At 44.9% G+C, this 18,888-nt stretch overlaps 1 protein-coding gene across 5 annotated transcripts in view; it reads left to right on the forward strand.

Moving 5' to 3' along the window:
• Positions 1–15,669, forward strand: part of LOC308286253 (scavenger receptor cysteine-rich type 1 protein M160-like) — a 62,009-nt gene extending 46,340 nt beyond the window's left edge. For 4 of the 5 annotated variants that reach the window (XM_080727230.1, XM_080727231.1, XM_080727234.1 and 1 more), the window contains 4 exons: positions 1,033–1,341; positions 1,516–1,821; positions 3,469–3,771; positions 4,375–4,729. In XM_080727230.1, coding sequence (XP_080583356.1) covers positions 1,033–1,341; positions 1,516–1,821; positions 3,469–3,771; positions 4,375–4,394 — 938 coding nt within the window. In that variant the 3' untranslated portion in view covers positions 4,395–4,729. Of the gene's footprint in view, positions 1–1,032; positions 1,342–1,515; positions 1,822–3,468; positions 3,772–4,374; positions 4,730–15,585 lie in introns of those variants that run through there. The other variant, XM_080727233.1, reaches the window with a different exon arrangement.
• Positions 15,670–18,888: the final 3,219 nt, after the last annotated feature.

The following is an 18,888-nucleotide window of genomic DNA, read 5'->3' on the forward strand; positions in this document are numbered from 1 at the left end:
AGTACTGTATATATTGTTTCTTTTTTTCTGCTACTACTCCTACAGATGTTGTCCACACCTCATGCAAATGATAGATAATCTCTGTAGTCAAGTGATCAAGTTTGTATCCGTCTGATATATCATATTCCATTCGGATTGGCTATGATTAGCTTCCAAAGTTTGTGAGAATGGCCTGTTTTGCAATGAATGCCACAACTAATAAACTGCATAGTGAGAAACCTTGCACGCAATCAGATCCACCTATGGGAATATTATAAGCTGGTTCATGTTTTAGAAAAATAACTAGAATGATTGCTCCTTCGAGCACAGGTCTCTGCCAGATGAGTTAGGTAATTGTAATTCAGATTTTATTTTTATTTTATAAAAAAAAAAATCATGAACACTGTGTCCTACTGGTGTGAAGCTTTGTATGCAAATTCCATGTATGCAAGCATTTCAAATCAGACTCAAGATGGCACTAGACAGCCCTCTGAGCCCTGGGTAGGCAACCCAGCTCAGTGGGTATCTGTGCTCTGAGATGCGCACTTTTCTTCTATTGGAATCGGGGGGAAAAAAACAATCATGAAGAAAGATTCGCAAAGAGAAATTGGTTACACGTCGGACTAATGCTGGTGAATGCTAACCGGTGAGTAGCTAACCTGCAGAAGCTGGTGAATGCTAACCTTTTGATCGGAATGGGGATGTGTCGGAATGGTGACCCATCCCCAGAGATATTCACGCAAAATAGAAATAACAAAGAAACATTTGCGACAAAAGATTCACCAAGAAACTTTCACCAAGAAACATTCAAAAGTAAAATTCACCAGAAACATTCATTAATTCATGAAGACAAATCCTGCACACTGTTCTTGCTCAACAGCATCAGTTTTATTCATACATCAACCTGACGTTTCAGTCCCTCTTGACCTTCATAACTCTTGACGAAGGTCCAGACGCACCTGCATCTGTACAAAGTGGATTGTGCGATACATATAATATTTTTGAATGTATTTGAAATGACTTTTTTGTGCTCACCGTCTTGTCTCCTTACAGATTCTGATGATATCAGGTTGGTGGGAGGAACCAGTCACTGTACTGGTACACTGGAGATAAAACATAATAGGGAGTGGAGACCTGCAAGTGTTCTTGATGACTGGAGCGTGGATTCATCAGCTGTAGTGTGTAGGCAGCTGGGCTGTGGCTCTGCTGTTTCAAATTCAAAAGAAAGGCAGACTGTTGGTTCTACGAAAGAACGTGTATGGAGAATTGGATCTTCCTGTGTTGGGTCTGAATCTTCACTGAGGGAGTGTGGAACAAAGGAATCAGATTTTTCCTCTTACAGACTAGAGGTGATCTGTTCAGGTAATGCAAACGCTGACTTTAAAAAAAATACTAATCTTTATAAACAATATCAACAAATACACAATAAGCTAAGAATACACAATCTCGCACATCTATGTGACAATCTCTCTCTCTCTCTCTCTCTCTCTCTCTCTCTCTCTCTCTCTCTCTCTCTCTCTCTCTCTCTCTCTCCAGAGTCTGTGAGGTTGGTGAATGGGTCTAGTCTGTGTTCAGGTAGAGTGGAGGTGAAGTCTGGTCAGTCGTGGGTCTCAGTGTGTGAAGATGACTTTGACCAGCAGGATGCAGAGGTGGTCTGCAGGGAGCTTGGCTGTGGGGATCTCTCAGTCCTCCAGGGGGCGATCTATGGAGAAGTGAAGGCTCCTATGTGGACCAAAGAGTTCCAGTGTGAAGGCAGTGAGTCTGTTCTCCTGGACTGTAGAACCTCAGACTCAACTAGAAACACCTGCTCATCTGACAAGGCTGTTGGACTCACCTGCTCAGGTAAAAGACAATCTTTTGTTTGGCTTGGCTTTATCAGATCTGGCCTGGTGGGGATAGTACTGTATATATTTTTTTTCCTGCTACTACTCCTACAGATGTTGTCCACACCTCATCCAAATGATAGATAATCTCTGTAGTCAAGTGATCTTTTTTTCTGATATTTCATATTCCATTCGGATTGGCTATGATTAGCTTCCAAATTTTGTGAGAATGGCCTGTTTTGCAAAATAATTTCACAAATAACCTTGCATGCGACCCTAAATTATTCAGATCCACCTAGTGATTTTATAGGCTGGTTCATAGTGATGCGCGGGCCGAACCGTTGACCGCGAGGCGCGCTGACCCGCCCGCTGCAGGCTCAATTGGGGGGCGGGGCGGGCGGGTTATCGCCACTCATGTGCAAAAAATAAATAAGAATAATTACCTGCTCTTATTTGCCTTGTATTCTTGATAAGAGTAGGCCTATAAGAATAAGACTACAACGTTTGAATACACTTGAGTTGAGCATGAGCGAGCAAGTTTTAAAATGCGCCAGAGAGGCTTGGAACGAGGTTTCTCCTCCGCTCCTGGTGCGTGGACCGTCCCAATTCCGCTCCTGCTGGGTCCGCAAACCACATTTGCCAACATTTTCGCGCACATAGCAGCCTGTCAGACACACAACGTGAGCAGAGAAGAATACACAAACAATTCAGTGCGTGTCACTGATCAGGATTTCACTTAAATGTCTCTGTCATCCACACAATTCTGTTCATAAATACTTTGGATACGATTTGAAACGCAACTTTCGCAAGTGAGACGGATTTTTGACTGAATTAACCACGCTCACCTCAAGTCGCCCCATCTCTCGTCTCGAGGTGACCAAATCAATAACCAACAGGATTTAATATTGTCTGTCTTTTGCTGTCTTTTTGAAGTGCGAGGCGCTGTAGCCTATAAATATGATTGACATAATCCTGAAACGCCATTCTTACCCCGACGATGCCCCCGATTTAGAGAGAATGAACGTCTTTGTCTTTTTGCTGTCAAATAATAATAAAGAACCCCATTTTGAACACCACGTTTGTAGCCTATGACAATATTGTGCTACTGTAGACCTTTCTGGAAAGCGACTTTGGGTACTTAGAAGAGCCGTATATAAAGATGAGCTATTGTGGAGATGATATATCATCTTTTTTTTAATGCGGGGTGCAGGGCGGGCAGATTAGTTGATTTGTATATTGTTCTGCGGCGCAGGCGAGCGGGTTATGTTCCGTGCAGGCTGTGGGCCGCGCGGGTTATGAAAAAAACCTGACCAGCGCATCACTACTGGTTCATGTTTTAGAAAAAATAACTAGAAAGATTGCTCAGGTCTTTGCCAGATGAGTTAGGTAATTGTAATTGTTCAGATTATTCTTTTTTTCTTTTCTTTTTTTTTATAACAAAGATTCCACAAGTCATGAACACTGTGTCCGACTGGTGTGAAGCTTTGTATGCAAACTCCAAGTAGGCCAACGGAGATCTGCCACCCGCAAGCATTTCAAATCAGACTCAAGATCAGTGGGGATCTGTGCTCTAAGAATCGCCGATTTCTTCTATTGGAATCGGGAACCAATTTCTCTTTGCAATTAAAATTACTTTTTTGTGCTCGCTTGTCTTGTCTCCTTACAGATTCTGATGATGTCAGGTTGGTGAGAGGAACCAGTCACTGTAGTGGTACACTGGAGATAAAACATAATAGAGAGTGGAGACCTGCAGATGCTTTTTCTAACTGGAACCTGGAGTCATCAGCTGTAGTGTGTAGACAGCTGGGCTGTGGCTCTGCTGTTTCAACAAAAAGGCACAGTGTTGGTTTTACAAAAGAACGTGTATGGAAGATTGGATCTTCCTGTGTTGGGTCTGAATCTTTACTGAGGGAGTGTGGAACAAAGGAATCAGATTTATCCTATTACAGACTAACAGTGATCTGTTCAGGTAATGCAAACAACGACTTGAAAAAATACTAACCTTTACTAATCTTTATAAACAATAACAGATACACAATAAGCTAAGAACACACAATCAATTTTCACAGTGCATATACTCACACATCAATGTGACAATCCCTCCCTCCCTCCCTCCCTCCCTCCCTCCCTCCCTCCCTCTCTCTGTCTGTCTCTCTGTCTCTCTCTCTCTCTCTCTCTCTCTCTCTGAATGTATCAGCATAATTGCAAACTAGGCCAATATCACACATGCTAATATGGCATACAGTATATCAGATATAGAACCTTTGTTTAAATGTGAATCTGTACTAGAGAGTTAACTACAGTAACTACTAGATGGAAAATGGAAAATGGACTTCAAGCTAATAATAGTACCTCAAGCTCTCTACTTAAGTAATGAGTAACTATAGCCCCCTTTCCACTGCAAGGTGGAACCAGAACTTTTAGGAACCTGAATCTATTTTTTGGGTTCTGGTTTTGTTTCCATTGCACACGGCACAGTTTCAGACGGTCTGATGGTGAAAGAAATGCAAATGCCCTCTTTTCGTGGTTGAATGCAGCATCTTATGTTGAAAAATTTGCCCTCTCTGTGTAGAAATCAAGCATCGAAAATAGCCGACCTCCCAGCTCACAACGTGTCGTGCTGCGACGTGTGGCACGTCGATCCAATGAACGGCAGTGGAGAATGAGGCATCTAGCTTTTAATATCAGGTCACCTACCACCTCTCCGCCCAAGGCACCACCCTTTCTACAGGGGGGCGGGCTCCTGAAGAGCCCCCTGCCTTCATCAGGCAGGATCTGATCAGGACGGATCTGATCCAATTCTTCTCTGCGATGGGGCCCGCGCCAACGCGATCAAACACATCAAATCAATTATAATTGCATTCTCAATTAAATACTGCTGCATTCATGTCTTTATCTGTATTCATCATTAAATATCATTTCATACATTCTGGTGTGGAGAAGTCTCTTTTAAGTTGTAGACATATCACAAATGACTTGGGTAAAAGCTTGCGACCAAAATAACCGATCTACAAGCTCACAATGTGTTGCTCTAGCTGCCACCCACTTCCACCCACTTCCAGATCTGCTATTTAGCCAATCACAGATCGTAGCTCAACAAAGCTCCCTTTCCATTAGAAAATAATGAATCCACCAGAACGGATCCCTTTTACTGAAATGAAACAGAAACCACATTCTTCTTATTATGGAAAATGGTGTTGTTTCTTTGGGATGTACATGACACCAACATTACAGGAATATTAACGCGACTATGTAATGGAGCACAGACATTTTCACGATCGGCAGTGAACAGATAGTGGGGGAACACCAGGAAAAGTGAAGCGAAGCGTCATATATGCATATGAGGAATGATAATGTAAACATCATATTTTAATTTAGAACAGGCATCGGCAACCTTTTTTACATGAAGTGCCAAGTTTTTTATGTTCTTGATAGTCAGTTTGCCTATCAACATTAAGTTTAATTACGACATCACATCAAAATGTTATATTTCCATCTGATTTTGATTCCCCAGTCAGAGTTATGAGTTTGAATGAATGTATAATTATGTGCAGGATGTAATTTATATATAGATGTGAGGGAACTTATAGACTAAACCTTTTTTGAATAGTTAATGTCAAAAGAAGAATCCTCTGTCCCACACTTATGCCAGTGTGCCAGTGATCACCCTCCCCTGTGCCAACGTTGGCATCCGTGCCTAAGGTTGCCTCCTTTTTTCCCCCACATTATCTATGGCAGGATAGTCATATTTTTATACTCCCCCCCCCCCCCCCCCCTCTGCAAAAAGGTTTAGAGGGGAAAAAGAGCAGACTAAGTACTGAGTGAAAGATCAAGTTAAGTATTGACGGTTCAAGTGGTTAAATATCTGAAAACAAATTGACATGAATCCAAAATACACTGACAATCGTGCTGTCAAACGATGAAACTATATGGTAGTGGTGCGCGGGCCGACCCGGTGCCCCCACCCGCCCGCCAACCCGCCCGCCAGCGGGTGGGTGGGTCAAGGTTTCAGACCTTTTCAGGCAGGCGGCGGGCGGGTGGGTTATCACCACTCTCACGTGCAAAAAATAAATAAGAATAATCACCTGTTCTTATTTGCCTTTTATTCTTAATAAGAGTAGCCCTATAAGAATAAGAATACAACGTTTGAATACGAGCACGAGCGAGCGAGTTTTAAAATGCGCCAGAGAGGAGCGAGGTTTCTCCTCCGCTCCTTGGACCGCCCCAATTGGGGCCGCGAACCACATCTTGCCAACATTTGACACAAACGTGAGCACAGCAGAGAAGATGCACAAACAATTCAGCGCGTGTCGCTGATCAGGATTTCACTTAAATGTATCTGAGCTCTGACTCTCTGTCATCCACACAAGTCCGTTTATAGCTAAATACTTTGTGTCGGTTAAGTTATATAACCAGCCAGTCAACGGATACGATTTGAAATGCAACTTTAACAAGTGAGGCAGATTTTTTGACTGAATGAACCAACCACGCTCACCTCGAGTCGCTCCCATCTCTCCAATCTGGTGATTAATCAATAACCAACAGGATTTAATATTGTCCGTCTTTTGCTGTCTGTTTAAAGTGCGAGGCGCTGTATAAATATGATTTACATAAAACCGCCATTCTTACCCCGACGATGCCTGGCGATTAGAGAGAATGAACGTCTTTGAATGAATGTCTTTTAGGCTAAACCCCAATTTGAACAACACGTTTGTTTATTTAGCCCATGACAATATTGTGCTACTGTAAACCTTTCTGTAAAGCGACTTTGGGTACTTAAAAGAGCCGTATAGGAAGATGAGCTATTGTGGAGATGATATACCATCTTTTTTTGAAGCGGTGGAAACCGCTTCCAATGAATGGCTTTGTGTGTATCACGCCCATATATGGTCATTTCAGTCCAGAATGAACAGGCTTTTTCAAAAACAGAATGTCCGTTTAATTACCATATATGGTGATCTCAGTCCAGAATGAACAGGGTTTTTCAAAAACAGAATGTCCGTTACCTTATGTCCATATATGGTCACTCCAGGCCAGAATGAACAGGTTTTTCCTGTCCCGTACGTGTAAAATATCAGTCCAGAATGAATAGGCTTTTTCAAAAAGCAAAATGTGTGTCCCATGTCCATATATGGTCATTTCAGTTCAGAATGAATAGGCTTTATATGTCCTGTACATCTAGAATATGTGTGCGGTGTCCCTCCCGGTCAGATGAATGGATACTTTGAGGATTGGTCAAGCTTCACATGATAATTTGGCCTTCAGGGTTTATCTGTCTTATTTTACTTTATATTTATTTATGTATCAAACATATAATTTTCCGAATGTCTGTCCGTCCGTCTGTCTGAGTGTCCGTCTGTAACAGTGTTTCTCCTCAGTGGCTGGAGCAATTGATCTGAAATCGCATCACCATTAGCATATGAACACACCTGACATAACTGTGAAGCCCGTTTGTCACTTTCACAAATCGTATGCTGTATATTAGCATTTTTCTGGTGTATCTACTATCTATTCTGCATCTAGCATGAGGCATATCTATTCTGCATCTAGCATGAGGCAACATGTTTAACCAGCTGTGTGTGTGTGTGTGTGTGTGTGTGTGTGTGTGTGTGTGTGTGTGTGTGTGTGTGTGTGTGTGTGTGTGTGTGTGTGTGTGTGTGTGAGTGTAGGCGGGTGGGCAGGCAGGCGGGTGGGCGGGGAGGGGGGTCGTTTGTCTTGCCCTGTTACAGATGTTGTCCAAAAATCATGCAGATCGGTACACAGTATCTCTATAGCCATTAAATGAAACGGGTATTTCTTACATTGATGCTCCTACATATTATCATGCAAGCACCAGTTAAAGTTACTTTCCATCCCTCATATACTGTGTGCACAGTGCACATCCCATAACCCACACACTACACATAATTTCGGAGCTCATATCTTTGAACGGGTAAGGGCTAGTTTATTTAATTACACATTCTTATTTTAATGTATGTGTTTTAATCTATTTTATTTTTTAAACCTATTATACCAACTGTCATACCAGCTCTCCAAATACATTCAGAATAGAAGTTTTATCTGTCCACCGCTTCAATTCGAACCGAGGTTTGATTTTTTAAATGCGGGTTGCGGGGCGGGCGGATTCGTTGATTTGTATATTGTTCTGCGGCGCGGGCGCGGGTGGGTTACGTTCCGTGCGGGCTGTGGGTCGTGCGGGTTATGAAGAAAACCCGCAGTGGCCCTCTGGAGTGAGTGTGGAAATATAGTGGTCCTATCCATCATCAAAGTTACCCACCCCTGCCTTAGAAGAAGAGGACTCATGTTTCAAATAGTCACTTCTTTCAGATGGTTCGGGAGTTCTTTCTGAAGTTACTGGTGTCCTTTCTGAAGTTACTGGTGTCCTTGCTGAAGTTACTGGTGTCCTTGCTAAAGTTACTGGAGTTCTTTTTGATGGTCCTGGAGGGCTTTTTGATGATCCTAAAACTACCACAACCACAGCCACAAGCACACTCACACATACAGCCAGATAGGCACGGCCTACACGCACAAGCGCGCGCGCGCTCACACACACACACACACACACACACACACACACACACACACACACACACACACACACACACACACACACACACACACACACACACACACACACACACACAGAGAGAGAGAGTCATAATTATTTACCATACCAGCACCATTATCATTCTTTCTGGTGGTCAGAGGAGTAATACTACTCTTCTCCACTAGATGGCCCCAAATATACATCTGAACTGTCAACATATTCAATCATAATACATCATTGCTACAACATGCTAACAAATGTCACAGTTTGAAAAGTGAAACTGCTTTGAGTTACGCTCCAGTGGTGAGATTAGCCATGGAGAGAGAGAGACAGACAGACAGACAGACAGACAGACAGACAGACAGACAGACAGACAGACAGACACTCACGTTTTGAAAAGGGTCTTGAACAGAGTTTTCTGGGCTCTCTAAGAGGTTCTACAACCTCCATCTCCTCAACCATGGGTTCACCAGGAGAGCTTTCACCACCACCTTGTCCAGAATCTGGAGACACAAACAATCATTAACAACATGTTCAGAGCTTTGGTTCTGAACCAGGGGTCTTCAACGTTTTCATGCCAAGGACCCCTTAGTTGAGAGAAAGATGAAGCAGGGACCCCCACAAAATGTTTATAGATTCCATATAGTTTCATTGCTTGACAGTCAATGTCAGTTTGTGTTTTCAGATATTTAACCGCTTGAGCCATCATTACCTAATAAACTTGACCTTTTACTCTGTACTTAGTCTGCACACCAAACCTCTTTGCCGAAAATAGCCGATCTACAAGCTCACAACGCCTCGCAGATCTGCTATTTTTGGCTAAAGTGCTCAGAATATTGACACTAGAGTTCAAGTTGTTAATATATAAAACCATGTTCTGAACTATGTGTCCATAGACTCTGAACCAGAGATAGATACTGTAGATGGCAGTAAGGGCGAGTGCCAAAGTGCGGCCCGGATGGATGGATGGATGGATGGATGGATGGATGGATGGATGGATGCATGCATGCATGCATGCATGCATGGATGGATGGATGGATGGATGGATGGATGGATAGAAAGACAGACAGACAGACAGACAGACAGACAGACAGACAGACAGACAGACAGACAGACAGACAGACAGACATGTTCAGAGCTGTGGGAAAGACAGGGTGACACCTGAGGTTCTGAACTATATAGACTCTGAAGCCCCAAATGCTCCTGATGAGCAGGTTGGTGCCTTGCATGGTTCAGGCAACCACACACATTAATAATCTATAATCAATAAATTGCTGTTAAGAAGTTACACAATTAAATGTAACCTTTTTCTTTCTTTCTTTCTTTCTTTCTTTCTTTATTTCTTTCTTTCTTTCTTTTCTTTTTGCCAGACCCATGAAATGGGTAGGCCTACATAAGCAAATGTCGGTCCGGGTTTTCTATATAAAGGGTATATATGATGATGACATGATGATGACATGCCTACAAAAGGCATGATGTCATAAATGATGATGACAGACAGGGGGTCTGGCACAACCAGGTTGACCTGGTCTAGTTTTGTACAATGTATGTCACCTCATGTCCATATATGGTCACTCCAGTCCAGAATGAACGGGTTTTTTCTGTCCCGTACGTCCAGAATATCAGTCCAGAATGAATAGGCTTTTTCAAAAAGCAAAATGTGTGTCCCATGTCCATATATGGCCATTTCAGTTCAGAATGAACAGGTTTTATCTGTCCTGTCCCGTCCGTCCGTCCGTCCGTCCGTCCGTCCGTCCGTCCGTCCGTACGTCCGTCCGTCCGTCCGTACGTATGTGTGTAGTGTCTGTCCCGGTCTGATGATTGGATACTTTGAGGATTGGTCAAGCTTCACATGACAATTCGGCCCTCCAGATAAAATCATTAATTCATTCAGAATATAAAGAATGTATAGATCACAGAGTTCATAACTCTAGAACACATAGAATAAAAGTTCACCGCTTCACTTCAGACCGAGGTTTGATTTTTTATGAAATTGTCACTGTACTGGGGGCGAAGCCTATCAGCAGGGAGTGTTGGGCGGGAGGAGTAGAACAAAGGCTCTATGTCCTCCCGGTGGGGGCTCCTCGCCGGCAGGTGAGTCAGTAGGATACGACAGTACGTCCTCCCTTTGGGGGCTCCTCACTGGCAGGTGAGTCAGTAGGATACGACAGTATGTCCTCCCGGTGGGGGCTCCTCACCGGCAGGTGAGTCAGTAGGATACGACAGTACGTCCTCCCGGTGGGGGCTCCTCGCCGGCAGGTGAGTCAGTAGGATACGACAGTACGTCCTCCCGGTGGGGGCTCCTCACCGGCAGGTGAGTCAGTAGGATACGACAGTACGTCCTCCCGGTGGGGGCTCCTCGCCGGCAGGTGAGTCAGTAGGATACGACAGTACGTCCTCCCGGTGGGGGCTCCTCGCCGGCAGGTGAGTCAGTAGGATACGACAGTACGTCCTCCCTTTGGGGGCTCCTCACTGGCAGGTGAGTCAGTAGGATACGACAGTATGTCCTCCCGGTGGGGGCTCCTCACCGGCAGGTGAGTCAGTAGGATACGACAGTACGTCCTCCCGGTGGGGGCTCCTCGCTGGCAGGTGAGTCAGTAGGATACGACAGTACGTCCTCCCGGTGGGGGCTCCTCGCCGGCAGGTGAGTCAGTAGGATACGACAGTACGTCCTCCCGGTGGGGGCTCCTCACCGGCAGGTGAGTCAGTAGGATACGACAGTACGTCCTCCCGGTGGGGGCTCCTCACTGGCAGGTGAGTCAGTAGGATACGACAGTACGTCCTCCCGGTGGGGGCTCCTCACCGGCAGGTGAGTCAGTAGGATACGACAGTACGTCCTCCCGGTGGGGGCTCCTCACCGGCAGGTGAGTCAGTAGGATACGACAGTACGTCCTCCCGGTGGGGGCTCCTCACCGGCAGGTGAGTCAGTAGGATACGACAGTACGTCCTCCCTTTGGGGGCTCCTCACTGGCAGGTGAGTCAGTAGGATACGACAGTACGTCCTCCCTTTGGGGGCTCCTCACTGGCAGGTGAGTCAGTAGGATACGACAGTACGTCCTCCCGGTGGGGGCTCCTCACTGGCAGGTGAGCCAGTAGGATACGACAGTACGTCCTCCCGGTGGGGGCTCCTCACTGGCAGGTGAGCCAGTAGGATACGACAGTACGTCCTCCCGGTGGGGGCTCCTCACTGGCAGGTGAGCCAGTAGGATATGACAGTACGTCCTCACGGTGGGGGCTCCTCACCAGCAGGTGAGTCAGTAGGATATGACAGCAGTGACAACACAGAAATGTGTGTGGGGAGGAATTAAAGGGCCACTTCACCTCTGGGACAACCCTATATGATGCAAAACGCATCACTGGATGATGCAAAACGCATCACCAGTACATGCTGAATACTAAAATATCTCAAAAAACAGACTGAACACAAAAAATAACTCATGATTGTGTTGATCGTGTCCCAAACAACAATAAAATAAGATAGGGTTGTCCCAGGGGTGAAGTGGCCCTTTAATTGACATAACAACTACATTGGGGAGAAAAAGGGGGTAAAACATTATAGGCTATACTCTGAATAAAATAAATAAATGAAATAAACCCAAATTTCATAATCATAATCATTCCAATGGCCAACAAGCCTTCCCATATAGAAATACTGTATATCTATGGATGGATGGATAGATATATGGATTTGCATGATTTGTGGACAAAATATGTAGGAGTAGTGTACAGAAATGTGTCTTGCAAACATCGGCCTCGTGGTGGCGCTAGAACAGGCCCATGTGAGAAATGTGGGGCAGATGGTTCTGAATTGGCATCCAGGGAGTGAGTGTGTAGAGTTTTGCATCGACCGGGCCAACGGCGCTGGAGATTAGCTGGTAACAAGACGGACGGACACACGGACGGACGGACAAGGGCGAAAATATTAGCCTGGGTGCCATCCTGCTCGCTCCGTTCCATGATTTGTTCCGCATCACAGTCTGGAAATTAATCAGCTGACTCGTTTTTCTGAACGTCAGCTGTGACGTAGGCGACGTCCTGGCTGATTGGATGTTGTTCCAACGAATCAGAGTAGGGTTAGGGTATAGCTACGTCATCAGCCAGCCAATACACACTGGTGTATTTGTCCCGCCCTGCACCACAGGTTGGATTCCAGCCGCTTTCTATGTCCCGCCTCCCCTTGGAGATAGGAAGCTTTCCAGACTGAGTAGCGGAGTGACAAAACAGATCACGGAACGGAAACATACTCTCGCCAGGCCGAAACAACAATTTGAGGGGCCATATCCACAGTATACCAGCATTCCAGCAACCCCTCTGTCTATGGCCTAATCTGCAATTTTACTGAGATCTGATTGTCTCAGTTTTCAGGAAGGAAGGTCCGTGGCCTGATCTGGGCTCAGGCTGTGCTCACATGCAGCTGCTTCCACACAGGAACCTGCATAATCACACTGCCTAGGGAAGCATCTCCCTGAGCAGCTACTGTGTGTCAACAAAGTGCCGGTCATATAAGGACAGTGGTGGAAAAAGTACTCACATATTTTACTTAAAGGAGTTATCACCCGCAAAATGACTTTTTTTCTATTGATTACTCATGCCATGGAGAGTAGAGTTCAATAATATGTTTAGTTTTTTGTCACATTCCTAAGACAAAAATGTGATAACAATAAATTTACCCCCATTCGGAATCAATGGGGTAAATTTACTCGAATCCAATATTTGTCTTAGGAATGTGACAAAAAACTAAAAATATTATTTTTGGGGGTGAACTACTCCTTTAAGTAAAAGTATCAATAATGCAATGTAAAAATACTCTGTTACAAGTAAAGTCTGGAATTAAAAATGTACTTGAGTAAAAGTACAAAAGTGTTGGCATCAAAATGTACTTAAAGTAGCCTACCAAAAGTAAAAGTACAAAATGTTTGAAAAAACAAAGCAACAGACTTGCCTGGCTCCAGACATAGACCCGCCCACTCTCTGAGCGGACTGGGCGCCGAGTCTAAAATAAGGCTAGCAACAGACTGAAAAAAAGCTTCTTTCCACAAACAATCAGGCACTGAGGCACGGTCCAGGGCAAAAGGAATCGCTAGCCGAACCCCCGGCTATGATATTAATAATATTAATAAATAAAGCAGTAGAAAATGCTGATTGGGTGCCCTCACACCAAAGTACCTATGAGAGTGGAATCCACATTCCGCCAATGCATTTCAATGAGAGTGAAGCGGTTTCTTGCCAGCAGAGGATTTCTGCAAAAAACGCTCCCTTCTCATTGAAATGCATTGGCGGAACGCGGATTCGACTCTCATAGGTATTTTGGTGTGAGGGCACCCTTATTCAGAGAGAAAGGCGACAGTAATCATATGTTTTGTGTCTGAGGCTTAAACATGAAGGCTCGTTTCCCAACGTTCTGATTTAACTGAAAACCAAGTAAATGTTTCCATAATGACTGCTTTTATACATAATATTTATGTCGGTCATTATTACAGAATGCACGTTATTGACAACAATGTAGACCTACATTTTAAACTAGCAAAAACAAAAAAACTAAATAAAACTTACTAAGGAATGTTGTGTGAAGTGAACAACTGCAAAACTCGGAAGCTGGTTTGGTTTGGAAGGAAGAGGAGAGGTGTGGTCTGCTTTTCCTCTTGAACTTCAACTTGAGTTTTCAAATGATGACATTATTGTTGAGAACACTTCAATGCAAAATGCAATTTATTTTAAACATATGTATTTAAAAAAGCACAACAACATTTGAGATACATCAAAAATGCATATATGTTAAATGCAGCCTATTGTTTTTAAAACTAGACCAGGTCAACCTGGTTGTGCCAGACCCCCTGTCTGTCATCATCATTTATGACATCATGCCTTTTGTAGGCATGTCATCATCATGTCATCATCATATATACCCTTTATATAGAAAACCCGGACAGACCGACATTTGCTTATGTAGGCCTACCCATTTCATGGGTCTGGCAATAAAAGAAAAAAAGTATTATGTGCAGCGAAAAAACAAGCCAAAATAGAAGAATCAAGTGGGTTAAGTGGTTATTGAATATAAGTTTTGCAATTTAAGGTGTGCTGTGCCACCTTGTGGCTTAACGCTGTCATTACATCAATGTGATTCAGAGCTGAGGAGCATTGTTGCTAGAGATGGGATTTATGGTTCTTTGAAGTGAGCCGGATCTCTGGGATCCGTTCCTTTCAAAGAGCCGTTCAAAAGACTGGCTCATTATAGTTACTTTGTAGATTTTATTTATGATTACAAATTAGGCTACTTAAACCCTATATAAATTTCTACATTTTATTCATTGGACTACTTGTGAAATGGGAGTATGGGCCATTCTGAATAATGAGTAGGCCTACCTCATACAGGTAGTCTACATTTTGATACCAATACTTTTGTATTTTTACTCAAGTGCATTTTAATTCCGAACTTCTACTTGTGGCCAAGTATTTCTGCATTTAGAAGGAACGGCTCCCTACTGCGAACCGGATCCCATCGTTCATTTCAACGAGCCGTTCAAAGGACTCGATTCGTTCGCGAACGTCCCATCTGTCACTGTCTAGTGTCTGCCCCCACAGCTACACAGGTGGCGCCTAGTTCGAAATCAGAGTAGGGCGTCGGGACGGCAACAAACTGAAAATGCAAGGAAAGCCTCATCAACACGACAGTGTGGTCAAGCTTGTCACGCGTGGCCAGCTTTCAGGAGGACAGTTCTGTCAACGTCGCCACTTCATAAACCTACCGCCCCTCGTGACCATCCCCCTGAGGGACATTGTCAGCGAACAGTTCCGCACGGAGGGACACGTGTGTCTCGGCTTCACCAGACGTGGCCGATACATCCTGACCTACACCAAGGAATTGATCTTCCTTGACCTACACCAAGGAGGAGGGCAGGAGACCCCCCAGATACCCCCTAGAGACACTATAGGCTACTTCTACGTGCTGCACTGGTGGGAGTTTGACCTGCGCCGCAAACTCAAACCCGTACGAGACGTGGAACTTTACTTGGGCGAGGTCCACATGCGTGACATGTACCACCTGTCTGTGTGTGAGTGGCCCGGCGACGACTCCAAACTGGTCGTTTTTTGCTTCAATTCACGCAGCAGCAGCACCAGTACAGACCACAGGCTCATGAACATGGTGCCCACACATGATCGGAACTGCATCTTTGGCACCACCATAGTTTCTAACCCTCCATCTGAACCCTGCCCTCACTGCTCCCCTGCCCACAGTGTTGCCAACTCCCCAGTAACGGAAGTAGCTAGTGGCTCTCCCAGAAGTAGCTAGAAGTCGCTAGGGGTGGGGTGCACGCGCGCTGCGCGCACGTGCACACAAAAGCGCGTGCACGTGAACAGATGCGCGTGCACGTTTCTAGGGTAATAATTCGAGTTTTTGTATTTTTTTGCACGCCGGCAGTACCAGTAGAGAGAGAAAGAGATGCGGCGTGCACGTTTGTGTGTCACTGAGGAGAAGGCAAGCAGCAAATGGAGGCTGAGAGAGGGAAAAGGAAGGAAAAATAGGGTTTTATCTATGGCTCCTATAAACAATATCTGTCTCCAAATCAGCAGAAAAAGTAGCCAGATTTGTCTCTAGAAGCTTTTCACAAATTAAGTCTCTAGTGGGGTCTGGAAAGTAGCTAAATCTAGCGACAAATCCTCTAGGTTGGCAACACTGCCTGCCCATGACAGAGGTGGGTAGAGTAGTAGCCAAAAGACTGTACACCAAGTAAAAATTACTTTGAAATAACCAAAATAATGACTAGAGTAGAGAGTAGGCCTATGTAGTGAAAAGTTGGTTGGTTATTGTTGAATTAATCAGAATGTATAAATTATAATACGTCTAAAAGGTCAAATTATAAAGTACTTGACCTATCTCAATTGGCTGAGAAATGTTACATGCATTTCATAATAAAATGGGTACGAAAAACGTATTAGGCCTACTTTATTCCTTCTGGCTCAAATGTTAAACAATTAAAAGTAACATTTTGTCTTCACAGATAGGCTAAGTGAAAAAAGTAGCCTATGTTGCATTAAAACTACTCTTACAAGTAGAGTTTATTCAAAAAGACTTAAAGGACCACTTCACTCATCTTGAACCTAATATATATAATTTGTCCTAATTCATGTTCCTTATAGTTGGGCTACTTGCACCAGCAGAGCATGCAAGTACTGCATTCGGCTGTGTATGTTGGTAGGTAGGTAGGGAGGTAGCCGTGTGTTTAAGCCTTTAGCCCACAGCAACGTCATCATTAACAGCCAATGAGGGACCAGCATTCCTGGTGATGCCAGTGCTGTCACTGGCATCGCCAGTGGTGAGCGCACCTCATAGCGCGCTCTGCTGGCGCACAAGTAGGCCAGTAGTAGTTCTAGTTTTTGTCTGTGTATCAGAGGAGGGCTGTGGACAGTTCAGAAACCTGCCTAGCAGTGACATCGTCCATGGGGAATTCAAGCTAATAGACACGACGGGCGGCATAGCTCAGGGGTAGAGAAACTGGTATTAGAGCACGAAGGGTATAAATCCCGAAGGGTTCCCAGTTCGAATCCGGGCTCCCCCTGAGTTAATGTCGAAGGGTCCTTGGGCAAGACTCTGAACCCCTAATTGCCTCCGGTGAGTAGGTTGGTGCCTTGCATGGCTTCCTCCGCCACCGGTGTATGAATGTGTGTGTGAATGGGTGAATGTAATGCACAATCTATGTAAAGCGCTTTGGATTAAAAGCGCTATATAAATGCACCATTTACCATTTACCATTTACGACAGGCTTTCTATTACTGGGAAGTTCTCACATGAATTGACAAATACATCTAGTTTGAAATGACCAAATATGCCTATACCCATGATGTCACTGGTAGGCAGGTTTCTGAACCATCAGCCCTCCTCTGCACAGAGTAGACAAAATGGTACCATGTTGGTGAGGACCAATTATATGAAGATGGGTGAAAGTGGTAGCCTGACACTCAGCCTGAATTGACATTTAGTTTCACTCTATTATTTGGGGACGTGGCTAGCCATTCAGGGTCTGGAACCAGGCTGTGAAAGTGGTCCTATAAGCCAAAATGTAACTGGTCAAATGGTTAACGTAACTAACTAATACCGGCATCTGCTGCACGCATGCAGGTGTTGGTGGATGTCTGGAACATGGCTATGTGCTCTACACCGTCTATGGCACAGCGGCGCCCTATGCCTTCCAGCCAGCCTTCCAGTTAAAGATGGACAGGATACTCCTGTTGAAGAGTACGGTCAAACTGGAGGCCTGCTGCGTTTACGTCTGTCCAGCTGCAGGTGAGCAGAGATGGTCATCTCGGATGCTCTACCAGGGGTTTTTAATATCAAACTAGTGTGAAGTGAGCGGTGCTACCGTGCTATTTATGTGTTAATTTCATCAAGCGCCCCGCTAGCCAATCACAGCGCGTCCTACGAAGCTTGGCCAAAGGGACCCTGGGGTACAAACTTTGGGCCGTTTGTGCCAAGATGTAGGCCATATCTAGATCAGATGCACCCTGTAGACAATATGCCTTCCGGTTGGTTCCAAGATTTCTAGCGGAAGTGCTGCGTTTAACGGAAGTTACGTTAGGGGAAAACCGGGAAGCTCACTTCCATGGAAGCTCACACGGCGGAAGTTGAACGCTTTCTGCCTTATATTGTCACCAGGCTTTTCTCTTCGCAGACGAGTAAAGCCTGGCTACGCGAGGCTAGATCAGATGTAGGCCACGCTTCGGTTTATGCAAGCCCCGGACATTTTACACAACACATTTGAGCTGTTCGCGCCAATATGTAGCCCATATCTAGGCCAGATGTAGGCCACTCTTCCGTTTACTTAAACCCCGGACATTTTTTAACACGTTTTTGACCAGACAAAAACTCCACATTCATTCAAACTATGAACTCTGACTGGGGAGGGAGATAGGTGGGTTATTGCTCCGAGTCTACTGTTGAAAGAAAAGAGAAAAAGGTTATGTTTAAATTGTTTATGGGAAATCAGTCTGTTGTAAGTATATGTGGTGTCATAATTAAACTTAATGTTGATACGGCACGCTGACTATCAAGAAAATAAAAACATGGCTCTTCATGTCCAAAAGGTTGCAGACCCCTGCTCTACACAGAGAGAGCTCCTCCTCCATCATCATCGCCTGAAGAGGCAAGTGTGGGCGAACCCAGGTACCTCAACTACACACGCCGGTTCTACCGCCTCCCGCAGCCAGGGGCAGCGGAAATGGATGTCGACGAGGAGGAGGACTATTTTGAAGAGTATATGGATGATGATGAGAATGACGCGGACCCCTTCCTCCCACAGCCAGAGGAACAGGACCTTGAATATCCCCGGATGGACGACGACAGCCGCTGCGACCTGATCGTCACGGATCTGCAGGGAAGGGACCTGGAGTCGTTCACCGGCCCGTGTGATGGCGACGGCCAGACCCTGTGCGTGGAGCAGTTGACGCTGAACATCAAGGACTATATCAACGGCTTGATCTGCGTCGCCAACACCACCCTCCAGTTGCACACGGTCGACGCGGCGTACAACAACGGCACGTTGG

This window comes from Nannobrachium achirus (genome assembly GCF_963921795.1).
Source record: "Nannobrachium achirus genome assembly, chromosome: 5".
Lineage (NCBI taxonomy): Eukaryota > Metazoa > Chordata > Actinopteri > Myctophiformes > Myctophidae > Nannobrachium > Nannobrachium achirus.